General features: G+C 43.0%; 2 protein-coding genes across 3 annotated transcripts in view; both read left to right on the top strand.

Annotated features, from left to right (window-relative positions):
* LOC133956884 (uncharacterized) overlaps nucleotides 1–3,873 on the top strand; it is a 38,586-nt gene extending 34,713 nt beyond the window's left edge. The window contains 1 exon segment of the mRNA XM_062392244.1: nucleotides 1,164–3,873. Coding sequence (XP_062248228.1) covers nucleotides 1,164–1,769 — 606 coding nt within the window. The 3' untranslated portion in view covers nucleotides 1,770–3,873.
* A 2,474-nt stretch (nucleotides 3,874–6,347) lies between these two features.
* Nucleotides 6,348–20,970, top strand: part of slc2a4rg (SLC2A4 regulator) — a 39,015-nt gene continuing 24,392 nt past the window's right edge. Inside the window, exons 1-2 of one of the 2 annotated variants that reach the window (XM_062392242.1) lie at nucleotides 6,348–7,127; nucleotides 9,657–9,892. In XM_062392242.1, coding sequence (XP_062248226.1) covers nucleotides 6,849–7,127; nucleotides 9,657–9,892 — 515 coding nt within the window. In that variant the 5' untranslated portion in view covers nucleotides 6,348–6,848. The remainder of the gene's footprint in view (nucleotides 7,128–9,656; nucleotides 9,893–20,970) is intronic. The other variant, XM_062392243.1, reaches the window with a different exon arrangement.

The raw sequence follows: 20,970 nt of genomic DNA, 5'->3' as shown, positions 1-20,970 counted from the left end.
CAATTAAAGTCAAAGCAGTTTTCACTTTAATCACATTTCCTGATGTTATGTTTCTCTTTTGGAAGATTTAAAACACAAAGGCTCCATGAAAGTAAAGGCAAGGCGAGCACACAAACTCAGAGAGCTTTGTCCATTGTTAGTGCTCTCAGGTTTCAGTTTTTTTGGAGCAGAACACAAATCTATGCGTGAGTGTGTGTGTGAAAAAGAGAGAAAGAGAGAGAGAGAGAGTGAGAGAGTGAGCCAGAGTGAGAGTGAGAGAGAGCAAGAGAGAGAGAGTTTTCATAGCCAGTGTTTCTCAGGGCCACGAGAGCAGAGCTGTTAGTCTGGGTGTGAACACGGAAGGTAAACATGACCATGTCCCACAATCCTCTGCTCCTGTGCTCTCCTCGTGGAATTTTGACACAGAAATGCCAGAGGTCACAGCGCTGGTTTATCCGAATTCTCCAGAAGCTCTACACTGTAAAAAGCGCACACTTGAACAGAAAAGACACAGAGACACTGTATTTACAGACTCATGCATACACCTGCAGTAAACACAGTCAGGAAACAAGTACATTTGCCTCATTCAGAGCAGAGTCCATTAAAGAAACAACACAGTCTTTTTCCCTCTGCAAGCTGGCTATCATCCAGATCTTTCACACCATACCCTGCTGTTCTCTTGCCAAAGCAGTTGTGGTGAAATTTTAACAGGTCCGTCCACTGCAAAGCTAACTTTGTCTCTGTGCCTAGACCTCAACGGACTGATAACACAGTTTACTCTGTCTTATCCTACCCCGTCAAAATAGGTCAGGTTACAGCACAGAGCAAGCTCTGTCAACACATGTGCACACCCACACAATCCATGCTCAAACACCAAATTAAGAGCATCATATGTTTACTCTCATGTTAACATATTGTTCCTTTTTACAGTTTATAGGTACTTAAATGTTGAAATGTGCACATAGTCTACTCTCAGCAAATTCAGAAACATGAGACTGAAGGTGGGAAAGAGTGATACTGTGCTGTATAACTTCACTTATAGAAACAAGACCATGATTCAAGCAGAGTTACAGTCACCTTCTATTTCAAGTACTTTCGCCCATACACTGAAGGACATAGTTGGACTGTAGTTCAGGGCCATTAACTGACACCATACTCTCCTCTTGTCTTCTGTGTGCCCTCAGATTGCAGACACTTACTCCATCGTGTGTAAATCCCAGAAGAAGAAAGCTCCTATGGAAAACAACGGAGCTAAGACCCTCCCGCGCTCCTTCGGTGGGGATAGGGGAAACCGGGGTCGAGGCAGAGGAGTCCAGGGGCCGGCACGTTCCCAAGAGGAGCCCTGCTATGAGTCGGTTGGAGACAGGTCCTGGTCCACATGCGCAATGGCCGAGTCTGACCCCGCGTACGCTACCATCGACAGCCACCGGAAACGTGAGCAGGGGGGAACCAATAACGGCACACCAGGGGGCAGTGCCACTCTGAAGAGAAAGAAGCAGGTGCCGCCACCGCCGCCTCCGCCACTGCCGCCGCAGCTGCCGCAGCTACAACAACAACAGCAACAACAACAACAGCAACAACAACAACAACAACAGCAGCAGCCGCAACAACAGGCAGCATCAGCGGCACCTCAGGGCTCAGGACCCACCGCCCCGCCTGCTAGAGGCCTGCCTGGTGGGGAAAACTTCTATGAGAGCATCAGTGATGTGAAACAAGGGGGCAACAGCGCCAGCACCACCACCATCTTCACCTTCAATGATGGGATGGAGATGTACGTCACTGGCCTGTAGCTGGCCGACAGTCAGAGGGGCCCCAGAACCCTATGGTGATGAGTCGGGAACGGGACCCTGTTCACCTGCCAGCAGGTTACTGTACATAGAAACAAAGTCCTCTATAGACAAACAACATGAGGATCCATTTTTGTGTTGACATCAGGTACAAACAGGGTCTTAATCCAGGTTCAGACTTCCCTTGATTGGTCTGCACTTCAGAACCAGCCTAAGCCTAGTCCAGCCCAAATATGGACCAAATACATTTGAACAACCAAGAAAAAAAACTAAGAAAAGAAAAAACTGGAATTAACTGTACAACTTAGACCTACTGTCACTGACCATACTCACCTGTCTGTGCATCATTTTCCATAATATCTTTATTTTTATAAGAACACCGTACTCTTTAAAGAGTATGTGATGAAACTCACAACATGAGAGAAAAAAAACCACTTATATATATATAACTAAAGAAATGTGCATGCATTGGGCAAACTCAAACACAACTGGACATAAAGTGTAGTAGCAAGGAGCCTGGATGTATTAACAGTGTAAGGCACAATGATAGCCATTGTCACCCATAATCACACACAACCACAAGTACACAAGCACACACACACACAGAGACACACACCCATAGGCCTCATCTTGGTGAGGCTTATGTTATATAAGCAGATGGATGTTACAGAGATTTGCTGTGCTTAGCTCTCACTAAGCAAACATCTGAAACAGGTTCTCGGTGCACAGTGGCCTATTGCCTGGCCGACTGCATTGTGGTGCCTTGTTCAAACATAGCCCACATAATTTGTAGTTCTCCTTAGACAAAGAGGCCAGTAAAGCCTTTTGTCACAGTTACACAGATTACCTACAGCGTGCCCTACATGTATTAGCATTTACCAATAACAGCCCTTGTGATATATATGACAAGGGACTTCTTGCGCAATAAAGTTAATTATGAGATTAGTTAACAATCGGTGCTCAGATTTGACAAACATCTGTAGCCAGAGGCATGATGACACACCTCAGCACACCCCCACATGGACACACTCAGACTTGGCGGAGTCATGCAGGGTAAAGTGATCAGGTCAGGGGCATCGAGTGGGTGACAGATTTCACAATGTGAGATGTTTACTGTATTACTGGGATCAACTGAGAGAAGAATATTAAGAGCTACAAAATAATAAGGAAGTGAAGTGTCCAAAATAGCACAGGATGTTTCATGCCATGCAGTAAATATGTCATAACATTTTGGCTTGGTTTCAGGACCATTTTAATTTTGCACTAGTCAGCTGCAGGACTGGTTTGCCTAATCGTGCATTAGTGTGCTTTAAAGGGTGTTTCCAAAACGCCGTCCTGATTCTCTCCCATGGTCTCAAGACAGAACCAGAGTGGCCCTGCAGCTCACCAGACTTAAGTCTGATGGTTGAAACAGCAACAGAAGCCTCAGGCTCCAAGAAAATAAAGAGCTGGCCACGAAATTGCCAGCGAGTGTCCTTTGGAAGGTTGCCCCTCGCCCTCATCCCCCACCCTCGTCTCCAGCCTCTGAGTTCTCTCCCATTGTAAACACTGTCTTTCCCATGTAGATTTGGGGATCATTAAAACAGCGGAAGAAAACAAAACATAAGAGCCTTAATAAATGGGCATAAAAATAAAGAGTTGGAGAGGGATACAAACTGCTCACAGGCTGAGAGACGGAGGCCGCGTTGGAATGAGCTCCCTGAGACAAACATCAGAAAACAAAGAAAAAACGGGTTTTAAAATGTTAGTAACATACGCTCACAAATGCTACTGCGTCTGAAAGTATGTAAAAATAATTGCACTCTGTATTTTATGCACTGTTTCTTTTTTTTCTTAACTACTGACAATACCATTGGTTAAATAGCTCATGCCACTGCCATAAAAACAGTATGTTTATGTTGTTGGTGCAATTTTTTCTGCTTGATCAAAAAAGTGCATGCTTTGATATATGGAGATGAAAACAAATATTGTGGTACTTAATTGACCTCTTGTTCGTTGAACTTTTCTGTTGTACTTTTTGCTGCGTGATGCAAAGCAGCATTCTACTTTCTCTTTTTTTCAAAGCAACGACTCGGAGGAAGAGAGAAGAGAACGAGAGAGAGAGAGAGAGAGAAGAGAGAGAGAGAGAGAGAGAGAGAGAGAGAGAGAGAGAGAGAGAGAGAGAGAGAGAGAGGAGAGAGAGAGAGAGAGAGAGAGAGCACAAAGAGTTTATGGCAGAGAATTGTTTATCCTCCCCTCTGGTGGAGCAAGACAGAGCGATGGAGGTGGGGGAGGGAGATGAAGAACAGCTAGTGTGGAGTGGATGAGGATCGCTGCAAATGGACATGGATCCAAAAGACCCTCCTCCTACCCATAGCGTGTGTACACTCATACACTGCCAGGCAGCCGGTCACACGCACACACGCACACGCACACACACACACAGCAACACACTCTGCAACACACACTCTCAACATTGAGCCATGTGCGTTTTCAGTTGGGGGAAGAAGCACATTTTGCTTCCACTTGGTCGACCCTTGCATAAACTCCTCCCCCGGCTGTGTTCTGCTCCAGTAACCGACACAGGCCTCTCTCTTCTCTGCTCCACCTCGCTCCCTCGCTGTGCAGGGGAGTGGCGTTGATGTCCAGTTCTGAGGGACTCTGGGGAGTGATATGAGGGAGGGGGGGGGGGTGTTGGGATGGGTGGGTGAGACAGAGGCTGTGGGTCATTCTAACCCCACGTCTGATATGAATGATGCACCAACGGCTCAACCACTGTCTGATATGAGAAATGGCTAACAGCTGAGACGCTTAACAAGCTCTGTTGAGGCTGCCTTTAGACAATGCTGCAGGAAATCACTATCACACTTAATCCTTCTCCTCTGCTGTCACTTTACGCGTCACCTTTTCTTTATCCTAAGAGAAAGCACTGATCTGATATATTTTTTGCTGAGCACTGTCACAACACGCCGATCAAGACGGACGTTCATTGCACAATCAAATCGAGTATGATGATGTAAATGTGTAAAAAATAATCTGTTGCTGTCCTGATGTTGTTCCAATGTGACATACAGTATACAGTCTATTTGTTGAAAAAAAGATGGTTATCACAGACACAATGTACTTTGTGGATGCAAAGTGTTTCATGCTTTCCATGCAGTTACAGATGCTGTTTGTTAATCGTCTTCAGATATAATCATGGGCCAATACTGCTGTGACAGCTGTAGCCAATGTTGTATGTACTTAAAGCACAGGGTTTAGTCTAAAAATAGCAAATATAATAAAAAAAATATAGTGACAGTGCAGATATGCAAAAGATTGTAATGTTTTATATTAACCTTCATAAAATATTTAAGTGAGTTTTTACTTTTCTAATAAAGTGGCACATTATAACGCGTCTCTGTCTTTTGCCTGTGGTGTTATTGCTTCATGCACTTTATTATACCAGGTTAAATCTCTGGAGCAGCCTCACAGTAATAACTGTAGCTTACAATAAATTCATTTTGCACTAAAATGTGTTTGTGTAGTAGTAAGCAATAAACTTTAAGGGGCTCTGCAGGCATTTTAGAAATAGGTTATATTGAGACAGGGAAACAAACACTGATATACTGCATCTCTCAAAAATAAAACGTGTTTGATGTTCAAAAAGTCCATCCTACCAAGACTACATCAAGCAAGTTGTTACAAAATTATATTAAATCTCACGTATATGCATCTAATGTAAGCAGGAACAGTTCTGCCAAACAAATACTATGCAATGAGACTACATTCTCCAATGTGTATCTACATGGTACTGAAAAATATATTCCCCCATTTTCATATTCAAATATTATCTTTTGCATTGCAAGGGAATAAAAAACAAAGTGTCTCTTATTGTGTCCACTTTATAATGCAAAATCAAGTCACAAACTAGACCTCAAGATGGCTTGGATGCAAATCAATAACCCACTGTAGCATGACAGTCTCCGTGTTTATTGGAGTGTAATTGTCTTGGGTTCATTATTTAGTACAGGGATTCATGTTATTGTCAGCGGTGGAAGTACATGTATTACGTTTAGAGGTACTGGTACTTTCCCCTGAATATTTATATTTTGTACTACTTCATTACATGTCAGAGGAAAATATTGTATTTTTACTCTAATACATGTATACAGACGGTCGGTTACTTTCCATTTCAAGATTTAACATCTCATATGCGATCGGTTCAAAAATAGGATTTAATAGGACTCAATGTACTTTTAACACTGAGGCCATTTTTGAAACAATTGGAAGCCAATTTACCTATCACATTTAAACTGAATAAAAGTTCAATGCTAATACTTTCGTTTTCCTTGTAATTTAACGTGTATATACCGTGATATCATAATTTGTACCCAAGCAGACGATCTTGGCTTCTAAAACACCACTGCTCAGTGTTTGCAGACGCCATCATGTTAATGTTTACACGATGACAACTGGGGTTTTAAGACACGTCCCATAATAGATCGAGTTTAGAAACTTCTGCTGGAGTAAACATTCGGCCTCAGGAGGTTCGCTGCATCGATAATAACACGCATGCACAGTTTGGTTCGTGCAATAACACTGGCACGGCTCGCTAGATCACCATCTGCAGGCGGGTAAATGCGCAGTTGCCGCGCAGGTCTCCGGCGTCGGCCACAGACACCGGCCGGTAAACTGCAGGGCACGCCCCCCTCCCGTCCTTCCACCCACATCACTCGGATTAAAAAACACAGTGATTGACGCGGCGGCGGCAGCCAATCAGGGCCCGCCTCGCCGTGGAAGCGTGCCAGAATGTGATGTTTATGCGCGCTGCGGCCCAATGGAGGCGAGGCAGAGGGGGGCGTGGCGTGGGTTTGGAGGAAAGAGGCAAAACAATCTTGAATCGTCCGGACCGGGCGGCAGCTGGAGATCCTGCTGGAGGCGGCGGTGGGAAAAAACGAAAACTTTGCATGTAGAGTAGAAAGTCTAAGAGTCGGATCCAGTCGAGACAATCCCGATAAATGTATCAGACTCCAGCAATTTGCACTAAAACCTATAGAAAGCTGGTTTTCTTTCTTTAGTCTCCACTCGCCCCCCGCTCTGAAGAAGAAGAAAAGAAGAAAAATGGATTCCAGATACATTTCGGAGAAGTCATCGGTTGGGACGAGGGTCGGCGGCGGCGTTGGAGCGGACTTCAACTGCCGGGCAGGCCGCTCCGTGCTCCGCGACGCCCGGGTCCTCGCGGCGGAGAAGAGCGGCCCCGTGATGCCGGTGTTCACGCGCGGGCCCGTCCTCTACAAATTCGTAATGGACGTCAGCTCGGCGGAGGTGAAAAGTGGCAGAACACCCGCGGAAGGGAGCGCACCGGCTCCGGGTGCTCGGATAATGTACGACGCGGAAAAAGTAAGTGACGTTCGGGCGTGTTTTCAGTGTGTGTGTGTGTGTGTGTGACTCCCGTCAAGTGTCAACAAACACAACATGTACCGTGACGCTGTGTACTGGGAAGTTTGACAGCTTATAATGAGACTTGTGTCACTCGCCGCTCCGCACCGTGTTGTGTTGTGTGTTCTTTACCGGACTCAACAACTCTCCACCCTCCTCGGCAAAGTGTCGGTCATTTCACCGACGGCCGTCTGAGCTCGCTCGCTCGCTCGCACGTCGCATCCAGACGGATTAAATGGCGGCGGCTCGTTCTGTGTGCAAAAGTTTAGCAGAAAGGGGGGAAGGGACTTTCAAACTAGCGGCCACGCAGCTCACTCCCACCGGCAAGTTCAGGGTGGAGCTACAGCAGAGGCGTTGTTAGGATGGGTGGGGGTGTGGGGGGGGGGGGGGCAGTCCAGCCCTGCCAAGCCCAGAAATCTCAACACGTCCACCCCACTTTTCAAAATAAACAACATATAAGACTCACAACATCCACATCATCATCCACTTCTGCTGCTTTTTCAACACATTCTTTCTACTCAATCCATTTAATATTCTCACTGGTGATTTCCACAGTTATATCCATTTGTAAATGGTCTGTATTTATATATCGCTTTTCCAGTCTTAATGACAACTCTTAGTGATTTCCACACTTGCACCCATGCACTTTTACTATGAGGTTCAGCATCTTGCCCAAGACTGGGATGGAACCGCTGACCTTCTGGTTAGAGGATGACCGCTCTACCCACTCAGCCACAGCCACCCGGTCTACTTCCAAAAATGTTTGACAACCTCTGATCGGCCGTCTGCAAAATGCAGATGACCCAACCAGTCAACACTACTCTGCACATTTTCTCTGCATCCGTAATTATGTGATTGTCAAAGGAATGTGAGGTATGACAACAACGTGGAAATTTGCCAGTGGAAATTTGCGGTGTTGATTGTGCAAATAGACGTGCAGTAAAAATAGACTGCAAAAGAAGTTAACAAAATAAACACAATCACTATGTGCAAATAGAGTGAAGCTGCAGTGCAGCAGGACAACAATCTGAGCAAGGGCGGACATTAACAATTAATTACTATGCAGATGTGATGGATTTGTGACCAGAGGACAATAGTCTGGAGGAGGCTGCAAAGATGTCGGAACCAATATGGATTATTAATTTAGAAGCATGTTGAAGGACCATCTTTAAATGCACAGATAAACTTGTTGCTCTTATTTTCATTTGTTCCTGCTGCCAGTTTTGAAAATTGACCAACGCTGGTCTCATGGCATCGTCTTCTATTGTGAGACAAGGGCTCTTTTTGAACTGTGACAAATTTGAACTGTGACAAATGCTCAGTCTGTCCTTTCTGATCTGATGCCCTCCGCTTCTTGTTAAGGTCTGTTGCTGTCGTATCTGTCTGTCGCTCTCCTCATCTCTTCTCCTCTCTCCTGCTTCTAAAAGTATACAATCAAACGCATGCCAACATAAATCAAAATACATCTCTCATATTAAATGTGACAATTACTTCTTAAACATATTGTATTAATCAATTTATTTCATTAATAGACTTAACCAATTATTTCAACACACTATCAATATCACAGTGTGCAAACTATTAACACCTTAATCATGCCAAAAAGGTGCAAAATGGTCAATACTAATTATTCCACATGTTTTGATAGTTACATAACACAACAGTACTGGGTGCCCAATAGAGGCAGGTTTTCAATACAGCAACACGTGCACATTAATCAGCACAATTTTCCTCCAGTGGATTATGTGATCTGATAATATCAATATCTACCACAACATCATCCAACCTCATCCTTTGCGCTTTGCACTTCTGTTGCTTTTTCAACATCAACCTCTCGGATTCTTTCTACTCTAACCATTACATATATATGATGGTGATTTACATAGATTTACATAGTTTACTAGTTATTCAAGTCTACTTGAAGTGTTTGCTGTCATGAACGTTTGACAACCTCTGAGGTGGAATAGCTAGCTTGCTAAAGAGCACAAGTTTGCTTAAAAAACAAACAAAGTATGCACTCTGCATGAACCAAGCTATGGGAAGTAGATCAGCTGCTTGATTGAAACGCAGATGACCCAAAATCTATGAGCAGTAATCCGAGAAGGTTCTCTCTGGTTTACCTTTCGTATGTGACTTAAGATCTATGTTTTTCAGCTTCTGAACTTATGCTTGCTAATAACAAGCAAACCTGATATGTGCTACTGATACTGAACTTTAAAAAATGTGTAGATGGACAACAGGAAAATAAATAAGTATTTATTAGGTCCAGTAACAGGACTGTGTTTCTTTTACATGCAAGACACACAGCCATGAATTTTGCAAGCGTGTAGTTCAGATCAAACTGAAGAATGGGTTTGACGTTGGTCAGGTGCGACCAAAAATATAAATTTATGGTATTACCAGACCTAATGTTTCTGATGGATATGCATGCTGATATATCAGCCTTGAAATGAATGACTGACTGTAACATTTATTATTTTAATTTTCTAGACTGGTCTTGGGGATCATAAAGACACTGGCTCCACTGGGATCTTGAAGAGAGCCAGTCCCACTCACTGCCCTGGCATCAACGGTCTTTTACCAGGTGGCTTCAAACATCTGGACATCAGCAACCCGTGGAAACAGGCAGAGCTGGCCAACAGCTTCAGGGCAGCACAAGTGCAAAACGCACCACCGGCAGAAAGACAACCCCTCCCTTCCTCCCACATCCCTGTCCCCAGAAACAGGTACAGAGAGGCCATTAATCCTCTTAAACCCCCGTTGTATCTTTTTCTTTGGTTTATTTGTGTTTTATCGGTGTTCAAAGAGAAAAGACATCGCCTTTAAGTATTGCAGTCATTTCATGGTTTTCTAACATTACCATGGCATGTAACCATGAGGTTTGGTCAAAAGTGTAATCACCCTAGGAGCACATAGTTATCTACCAGACCTATCTGTTTGTGCATAGCTCTAGTTTCTATACAGCCCAGTCCAGGAGTTAATGTGCTTCTGACTTTGTGGTGTTAAAAACAATCAACATTTTCATGCTCAACTCCGACCCTGTGTTCTATAACCGAGTCCTGACTGGAAGTGGAATGCACCCTCTAGCTGCAACAGCACAGTGGTTGGGTTATGAATGGTGTGGGGGCGTACTGGTCAACTGACCACATGTTTGGTATTCTATCCAGAATAGTTACGAAATATGCCCTAAGCGAGCCAGATCTGGAGATGAGGGTCACAATTTCCCCATCGCTTGACACAAGGAAAAGCGAGCTAAGGAATGAGATAGTAACAAGATGTTGGTGTTGAGAATTTATAGATCAGTTTACTGTGTTTTGGATGGTTTTCACTAATCAAGCATCTCAGGGTCTTGCTTGCATTATATTCTGTCCTTGTTGACCCTCTTTTCACAGGCCATGCTAGCGTATGTCTCAGCGTGAAGTGCTCTCTGCATGTCAGGCAGGAAGATGACGTTTTTTGTGCGTTTTGCTTGATGTGTCTTGCTTCAGTGCAGGGAAGTGAACCTTTGTTGCCAATTTTTAAGATTCACACAGACACATTTTTGCTCAGGAAATTCGTTAATCATCCTTTGGCAAACATCCATGCACAGTTGCACAGTTTCTCACAGAGCAAGCAGAAAATGAATCCAGGGACAAGCCTACTGTACTGATAAGTGATTATGTAACAGGGAAGAGGACTGGGAGAGGCTGCGGGCAGTGCCTAAGCCTTTTTTTTTAAACTGCTATTGGTTACTGTCTGAATCAAGTTGGTGCTTAAACATTAACAACAGCACTTATACATTAACCAAATACCAGGGACAGTTCTCTCTACAATCTCAGCAGCCCTTTATTGAATAGGCATTCAACATTCTACCTTATTTTTTTAAACCACAGTATGTGATTGTTTCAAAATATGTTTGGATATAAAAATTGAAAATGCAGATAGAAGGTGCGCTCATTACAGTGTTCAAGAAAACAGTGTTGTTGATCATTGGTGTGGTGGGTGTGTTTGTGTGCGTGAGTGTGTGCGTGGGGGGGGGGGTGTTAACGCCACACTTTCCTCTGTTCCTTCCTTCTATCTTCATCATGTGAACTTCACGTGCCACTGGTCATGTATGATGTGAGGGAGTGACTCTGGGAAGCGCGCAAGACTGAACACGCTTTTAAACTAAATTGTGGTGAATTTATGCCGTCACAAAACTCTTAGAACCAATCAGAATGAACACAGGAGAAAGGAGCTCTTGGGTCAAACCCACACTGCCCTCACCTGCGCGGCTTTAACCCGATATTTAACATCTCTATTCCACAACATGTTGATGCCTATCTGAGCACACTGTTACAGCTATAATGAGCTCTGCGTTGACATTACACAGCTGCTAAGAGAGATTGCATAACATTATATAACAGTGTGGTCATGTCTGCCCGGGCTCGCTGCTGCTCCATTGGTCTTTCATATTAAGTCGCTGTCTTTACCCTGCTCAAATTGACTTTTGTTTTGCGGTTGGTGACAAGAGGCCCTGCTCTCCTCTTTCACCATGAAACAATCCACTTTTCTTTTAACCCTGAATCACTTTTCGGTTTAAACCATTTAAACACAATATCAGTTGATCGGATGAACTTTCAAAAGCTTATCCCAGCTCGGTCTATAAAAAACAACTGCATGTGGCGCTCATCAGAAATTATAAAAGCAGTTTGGCCAGGCACCGTACCACATAAACTTACTGACAGTACTTGGATTTGCCCAGAGTGCAACAGTTTCACCAAGTTTCGGTCGCACAACACTAATACACTTTTGAACTGCAGCGTGATGCAACGTTTTTTCTTTCAAAGTAATGGTCACAGTGGCGAGGCTGCACTTACCGCCACAGTGAGTTTGCACATCTCCATGTGCGGGTGTGACTAATTGTGCGTTTGCTGCACTCTGTGCCCTACTTTGGTTAATGCCAACAAACCCATTTATTTTCATTTGCCCCCCACCACCTTAGGCAATACCTCCGTTGTGTTTCGGGGATTAAGGTTGTTTACAGAGACCAAAGCTTTAAAGCCTATGTGTTTTCCACTGTCTGTCTTAAGGTGTTGTTTGTCAGGTACGACTTTCAGTGCATTCACACCTTGTCTTGCAAATGCTGCAAAGTAGGTCACTATCTTTTAGGCAAGCATGGGCAAAGCTCTGAGAGGAGGAAAGAGGAGGAACCTAGATATTTTCTCTCTCACACTTGTGCATATTCATCCAAATACATTCAAACATACACATATATGTATTTGCACTCGTACCCATCTTATCAACTTTGCCCCTGTTTGTGTCTTTCTCTCTCCTTCCCTCGTCCTGTTAAAGTCTCTCTTTCACTCACACCCTCATAGCGGAGCTCGTTCTACCTGTCAATACTCATCAGCTTAGGATCCAGGGCACTGATAACAGAACAAAGCACAGTGTGAAGGGACCGAAGAACGAGGTCTGATGAAATGAAGCGGGGAGGGGGTATTTTGTATTGATGTGAAACGCTTTTCTTTCTTATCTGTCCTTGGTCAGGTACACTGTCACCACAGTAGGATAACATGAATAGAAAACACTGAGTCTGCATAAACAGGACACCAGAGAAAAAACAACTGCAGGGGGGTAGGTGGGTGGGTGTTGGTGGTGGAAATGACAGCTCTGTTTTTAACATAATTACCGGCCAGTTGTCCACTCAGACTGTTCAGAGTCATCGGAAGGGCTTAGACCAAGCTAGGCAGTTCATTGACCACCTCTTCGCCCCCCTTCGACCCCCACCACCAATCCTCTTCTCCCATAGGAGACATTGCAGCCGGTTGTTGAAAGTCAGAGTCAAGAGGAACAGCCACCCGCCCCCACTCTTGTCTGGGATGTTTAACCCACATCCACACTGCTGACGAGGCCTCCAGAGTCCAGCACTCTCTCAGGTGGTTAATCTCGTTGATATTTTTTCATATCAATAATATTTTCCTCTTTCTGTTTTCATGTTAGTCTTATAATTAGTTTTGCAAAACTCTGAATTTCATGCAGCCATTTCTACACTTTCTTGTTGCCTTCCCCCCCCCCCCCCCCCCCCCCCTTCCAGACCATAAGAGGTTAAGGCTCTTGCACTGACACAAGCAGGGGTGAAAGGTCACCCTCAGTGAATAGAGTTATGCAAAGGGGGTTGATGACGGTAGGGCTTCTGTGCGGGTCAGATCAGGACATGAGCAGGCATCTGGCACGTCTGCTAGGTCAGCCTCAGGATCTGGGTTAGGTGCTAGTGTAGACAATTTATAACCACAGATGATTATAACAGACATATAATCACTTAACCTTAGCTTAACTGGAACCTGATTTATGGAGAAGTGAGGATCTAGTGTCAAAGCATTTTTTCCCGTTTGATCTGTGTTTTGCAGCTTTGCACCAGGCTCTGAATCTCTCACAGAAATGAGGGCCTCTGGGAGAAGCTCCATCTCTTTCTCTCTCTCTCTCTCTCTCTCTCTCTCTCTCTCTCTCTCTCTCTCTCTCTCTCTCTCTCTCTCTGAGTCAATGCCCTAATGACACATTAATCATCTGCTGTTATGCAGGGAAGACGAACCAAGGCAAAATCAATTTCATAAGTGAAGAGTGGTGTAGGAAGCCATGAAGGAATGTTATCTGCAAACCTTCTGCTCCATTGCAAAAGTAGATAGACGAGGTTAAAAGTGGATTGATTGTATGTGTATTCTAATTCCTCACATACTTTTTCCACATCTAGTCGTGTATCTGTCGTTTGTTTATCTGTCCTGAAGCACGGGGCCATAGGGACACAGCGAAAGAAATAAAATCATATCAAGAGGGAAGGAGAGTCCTGTGACGCAGCTCTGGCTCCGCTGCTGCAAAATGCTTTAGCGCTTGCTCACTCACACTAATAGAGCCTTACATAAGGCCCCCTGTTCTGCCTCAGCAGCATTCAAAGATACCCCAGTCAACCGTCTTTCTTCAATCAGTCTTTCTGTTCTTCTACCCAGCTCTTCATACCAACAGCAGCTGCTCTGAGGCTTGCCCCTCTGCTCACCAGCTCCTCTAAACCATCTCAGCTTTCATTATACTCCTCCTACAAAGTTTCTGGATCTGCAACTCTCGTCACTCTCTCAATAACCCTCCCTCTCTGTCAGTGAGTTATAGACAAGCTATAAACGTGTCAAAAGAGTTCCTCAGTGAAGTCCGAGTTTACTTTGACATTGTTGTTTACAAGGCTTTCTCCATAGTGAGGCACGGACCACAGTATAATACAAAATTGCTCCATGGTCAGAAGGTTTTTGCCTTTTCCTCATTTTGTGAAATGTCCCCGCCTCCCTTTTTTATGTGTGGTATCTGTTCCATACATCCCATTTTCTGTTTCTCTTGGCCCTCTTCTCCTTTGTCTGAAAGACACATGCTAAATCCTTCTCAATTCCAAAGGAGATGAAGTCCTCTGAACAATGCCAACTGCCAACTCTTAAAGTTTCTCTCTGCCAGAAAAGATTATTCCATACTGCTCTAGAAAATATAAGTTCCATTCCTATCTGTGTGATGTATTTATCTTTCCTTTATTCTCAAACAGCCATAAACACATCTTCAGTGTGTACGTTTTAGTGTTTAATTTCCATTAGTTTAAAGTAACTGTGTTCATTCACAAGGCAGGAAAATCATGGCATAGTCATCACAAGAATGTTCACTATGTTTCTATTGGCACTGAAACCGCAGATTCTCAGACATTACACTCACAGGCCAAGGGTTGATTTTCGGTTCGAAATATTTCTTCACTGCTGAGCAAGTTCCACATGTTGTTTTTCTTAAAATTAAACAGAAAATAATACAATTATATACTTTAACTGTACATTATAACCGTACATTTATAATTGTTTACTTTACCTCTTACAATAGCAGATTACAACACTGCTGCCTTTGCCACTGGGCACTGCTGCCTTTGCCACTGGGCAAATGGCCTCCAAAAGCGGATCCTTGGCGGCAAAGAGTTTGCTTTTTAAACTCTTTTCAAAATGTCTTGTACGCTCTTAGTTTAATGGGGTTTGCTTTGTCCTGCGCTCAATCCCTTCACTTATAAATATCCTCACACACAAACACAAACGGTGTCTTGCGAAACTCTGTCATAAGTCATCACGGTCCACCAACGACAGGCAGGGAAATTCAGTCCAGACTGCAAAGAGAAAGGAGTCTGAGAAACCGCTAATACTTTGTACAGTGCAGCTGTGAGTGGCTGACATCTTGTTTAATGCATGTACTTTGCTTTTGTATCACTTCTCAGCATTGAGTTGAATATATTTGATCTTTTCTTTTTTATAGGTGATGTATTTTAGCTATAATCCTTTATTGCCATTCAGACCCCTAACATTTAACCATTGTTTGATTTTAGGTAGTTTGTTTATAATTTTGGAAAAAATTACATCAGACTTGAGTTCCCCTCTCCTTTCCTGTGCAAGACTATTTCCCCTCATCTCAACTTTGCTGTGCCTGTGACCCATGAATTAGGAACATGGCTTCCTTCACGTCACTATGGCAATATGAGGGACATGAAAATTACAGTGCTTTCTGACTGCTTCCTGAGGAGCATCACATGTTCATTATCTCACTTGTAATTAAAGGATTATCGACTGCCCTGTCCTTTAGCTCGGCTGTGGAAGGAGAGCCGCACTGAACTCATGAAATCCCCATTGATTTCTTGTTGACACAGTTTAGGGATGTGGGCCTGCAAGAAACTGGGTTAATCAAAGTGTGAATGAAAACCCAAAGCACAGCATAGATTTAGTGGCTGGCTCCTTCATTCAAATTTTCAGCTTGAAATAAAATAGTTTTAAACAACATGCCGCACCCAGACTTCTAAAACCAGTGGGCCCAGGTCAGAGAAATACTCTGTGGGTGTTTTCAAGTGTGTGGGTGTAGATATGTACGACTTTAACAATAGAGCGGTGAGGGCCAGGAAAATGACGTATCCTTGTGCTGTCTAACAAAGCTGCTGGTAGACAAAACGAGCAATTAAAGAGCTTTGGAGGTGAACAGATTGTGTTTTCCCATTTCCCCCCCCCCCTGCTTTTTCTTTTCTTTCTCACCTACTTGCACACTCAAGCTAAATTCTGTAGCCATTGTGAGGTAGTCAGGCTTCATTTGACACTGATGTGCTAATAATGCTGCTCTCCATCAAAGTGTTGGGTAGACCGTGCCGAGCCAGTCAGCAATATTTGCGCACACAGTCACACACCCCTCAATTACACATGAAAGATGATCTTTATGATCTTTGATATCTGATGTTCATTCGCCCTGTGTGAGCTAAATTTAGGATGTGAATAGTATCTTACATACAGTTATTCACTTTGATTCTTTCCCACCTTGTGAATATTGCTTGCACAACTTTCTAGTGTAAGATCAATGAGCAGATGAACAAATGGAGGTGAGATATATCATCTTTTGATGTTTATTTTTTTTGTGATTTTTTTTTTGCAGCACTAGTTTTGATTAAGTCTTTAATTTTATTTAATGTTAAAAAAGACATTTAACAGTTATACCTAGTCTGTATGACTCTTAAAGTAGTTTTGGCTAAGATAAGTTTCTTTCCGCCGAGCAGTCTCTTAAAAGAGGAGCCGACACACCCCTGGACGCCTGTGACTGCTGCCAAGATAACGTGGAGATTTCCGGCCTGGGGAGAGGTGAAAGTATCCACGCTTAATTTGAGTGGTGGCGGCTTCCAGCACCAACATGCCACCGCACAAAGCACTGAGTGTGTGAAGCTGTTCCGTCAGGTGCAGAACCCTGATCACTTCCCAAGTAACCCCAAGAACTCTTGTAGCTGTTCCAGGGCAGGGGTGTACTCTGGGATTTTCACTATCTGGTCATTTTCCCTCTCCTCTGATGGACTGTGTTTCCACCTACACTTGGTTTTCACCCAGAAATGCAAATGTTCACTTATTTTTTTCTTCTTGTTCTGTTCCCTCACTTGTGATTTATGCATAGGAAGGAGCCGATCTCACATTACTTTACAGCTTTTGCTTCTCCTCGCTCCTGCTCAATCTGCCCCAATCTGGTTTGGACCAAGAATCAACACCATGGTCACTATATATATATATACAGACATTGTTTTTACACAGTGTTTTGTTCACCATAATTACATCGTGAGGAAATGATGGAAGGACGAGGGCGGGAGAGACAGAGAGGAAGAGGAATAGAAAGGATAACACCAGTAAATGTAACATTTCCTGACTGTAATTTCCCTCAAAGTTTTGTCGCATCATATCCCATTTTAAGAATGTCAGTCTTTAAAAACACAGGTTGGCTCTATTCAAAATCAATATTTTTATTTTGACTTCCCTTCGTTTCTTTTCTTTCATTTACTCTGAAGGAAACACCACAGGAAGAAATCCCTCATAAACACGTTGTTCATCACAACCCCACCCTTTTCCTTTAGATTTAACAGTGTACTATTAACATATGGCACACATTGCACAGTTACAGGAAATGTGATCAAGATGTTGGTTGTAGCAAATGGACAATAACTAAGTGACCACAATGTTGCCCCGTACGACCGTCAGACCAAGAGCAGAGGGGAAAAAAAGGATGTGAAAATGGGGGATAAGTAAGGTCATCACTCTATAGGGGAACAAGGCGTGCTGTACATCTTGTATATGTAAAGCTGCGCAGCTGTTTCGGTCTGCGGGGGTGGCATGCCAGATTCCGTACATTTGACCAGATTTATTACGAGAAGTAAGTGCACTACAGGGGACTTTATGTTCCAAGTACGTCTGTGCGCCTGTGAGTGTGTGGATGAATGCGGTGTAGCGGTATGGTGATATTTCTGACGCTGGATCTGATTTAAGCTTCGGTAGCTTCACACAAGGCTCCTGTCTAGTGGCCAAACAGCCTTTAAACCTTTAAAACTGTAACGGCCCCTATTGGTGGCTTTTTATCAGCTGACAATATTAATAAAGTTCAATTATTAAAGCTACACTACGTAACTTTTGCAGAGCAACAGCAGCCTCTGCAGTCGCGAATGCTTAATAATTCTGCTGTGTTGTGGTTTTCCTGTGCAGAAAACAAAGTCCATCAATCTCTCGACTGTGTAGTCCACACCCTGTGTGGAATTCTTGATATTTTAAGTGTCTTCACCCAAGATGTCGTTTTAACTGATTTAAAGTCAAACATCACAGACAATTGAAGCTGCAGACTATCACTTTGTTTGGCACATCTGGCAAGAGATTGAACCTGCACACCAAAGTCACGTAGTGCAAGAAGTGTGGAGTGGGAACGAAAGCGGCAACAATCTCCCTATAACAAGTCAGTTTGACATGAAAAAAGGATTTTGAAGCTGCTATTTTAATGTGAAATTGTCTCCTGTTGGTTTAATTTAATTAGATTACTAAATTATCCTCTGATAATTAGATTTGACTTTCCACTTATACACCTACACACACTTATTACCTTGTGTATAGGTGTTTCTACTTTAAGTCAACAAAACTACTGTTGCAATTTAATTTTCAATATTTTGCGATAGTGTTTTTGCTTTGTCTGTCTGACAAAAATACAAGTCACAACTTTCCTCGGGCCAAGGCTGGTAGCTGAGTCTGAAAGTTCTCCCATCTGCCTGTTTGGAGGTTCAGGAGAACGAGTCTGCTCTGATCTGACCATTGCTCAGGTTTGGCCATGTTATTAATTACTCAAATCAAACAAATAGGGGCTGTGTTTAGCAATGATAAATGTCTAAAAAAAGAACAATATGGTCCTGAGTCAGGGTCCCGGATTCCCCTCTGTTTTATCATCATCTCTCCGGTGTTTTTATAATGTGCTCTTGTTGCCTCCATTCATCTAGTTAACTATTCAGTTGTTGGCATTGGAGGGTGATAGATGGGGCCATTTTCCTTTCCCTATTCCCAAAAGTTTCACTGCCTACATCTGTAGGATGTTGAAACACTGATAATTTGGAGAGGGGTGAATAGCTTTCCGAGGCACGGGGCCAGAGGATCTACTGGGAAACTTATTTTTTTTTCTATATCTGGCAGTATCCAGTCTGATGGGACCCAGTTTGGCCTGCGGATAGGGTGAAACACAGGGGCTACACTCACTCCCACCATTAAAATGTAAAAATGAGCTTCTCTTTCACACAAACTGTCTTAACACACAGATACCAAGCAACATGTATATTATGAATACTTTTTAATTTTTTGTAAATGTTAAGCAATGTCAGTTGAGAAATTATTATTTATTTGTCATATCTTTCAATACTTATGGCCTGTAAATATGTAGATATACATCTATTACCTATGCCAAGGTTGCTTTCATTAGCGTTTGTTTTTTTGTGATTTAGAAGGACTAGGCCAACATTTGCTAAGTGGTTAGTCATAAAACTTGGTGGAAGGATGTGGCATGGGTCAGGAAAGAATCCATAACATTTTGGTGAGCATCTGAATGGGGGGGGGAATCTAGGATTTGTTTTCTTTGCGAGATTGACCATTTCTCCGAGAATTATTCATGGATCTTGATGAAAAAAAAAAACTGACATTTATGAGTGTGTGTAATATGGCCAAGCTCCAAAATGCTGTGTTTAATATGCTATGCAAGCAGCTGAGGCAACACTCAGTCACGGCTGAAAATCCAACTGTTAATGTGCTTAAACCCAATACTAATACTATGTTGTTATTGTTGTTCAGATTTGTATACAAGACGAATTACATACAGGCTTTGAGTGTTTGATAGGGTGAATGTATTAATTTGTTCAGTTGAGTTGCTTTAAATTTCTGAATGGCAATTTATTTAAATTTACAAAAACGTAATTATATGCGTTCAGCAAAGTGCCTCTCTCTCTCTGTGTGTCTCTCTCTGTGTGTGTGTTGTAGTCTCATTTGTAGGTCACCCCCCCCCCCTCAAATATAAATGTATTATTTTCACACAGAATAACGAAAAAACACGGTGCTGGCTTTTTATGCATATAAACAAAACACTGTTTTCCTTGGGGGAGGGGGAGTCACATTTACTTCCAGGTGAGGAGTCACACTTCCTTTGGAATCTGCAGCAATAATTCTTGGACACCTTTCAATGCTTTCAGCACTTCATTCCTCTGAGCTCCGAATCTGTCACTTTCTCTTTCTAGAAAAAAAAAGATATGGATCAGTTTATTTTACTGGCTGGAGTCGTTTTCTGTGTGATGCTGCCCTGCAGATGTTTGGCTTCATGGGAGTTACTAGAGCAGAGTGGCTTCGGAACAGCAATGGGCTGCTTTTGCAAAACACAGGAAACTAGGCAAAGGCCTGCTCTGGCTTGTGATGGCAGAAGGGCAAATCTCAAGAGCAGGCGAGAGGGGGAGAAGAATGAGCAACAAACTAAGAATGCTGAAGAGAACGGACTGCTTTGAGGCACTCTAACATTTTAATCTGTGCTCCAAGACTTGTTTCTTTCTGTTTAATTTGGGTTTTATTTCCCTCCTTTCTTGGCTACTTGTTTTAACAAAGTCTGGGTTGTTACATCATCTGAATTCTTTTTTTTTCAAAGTCAGATGGAAACAGGCATAGTTAACTATATGTAGATTTAACTTGTCCTGCTGTGATTTGATCTGGTTTCTCTTAACAACATGATCTGGTTTCTCTTAACATTCACACAATGAACAGGCAGTTTCTTTTTCGGAGGCTCAGTGGATAACACACATCTTGTTTCTGGAGAATCAAAACCTCGTGAAAATATAATGAGAAACGAAACTGAAAAACAACTTTTGATAAGGAGGCATTTTCTATCTTTGTTGTCTCCTTTGCTAGAAGACGGAAAAAAAACACTTAAGGCCGAGAGAGAAACTGCCCTGCTCTCCCTTAGCAACAGCATTGTGACAGGAGGG

This window comes from Platichthys flesus, chromosome 7 (assembly GCF_949316205.1).
Source record: "Platichthys flesus chromosome 7, fPlaFle2.1, whole genome shotgun sequence".
In the NCBI taxonomy this organism is placed as follows: domain Eukaryota; kingdom Metazoa; phylum Chordata; class Actinopteri; order Pleuronectiformes; family Pleuronectidae; genus Platichthys; species Platichthys flesus.
Note: the sequence above shows the minus strand (reverse complement) of the source record. Positions and strands in the feature narration are given on the sequence as shown.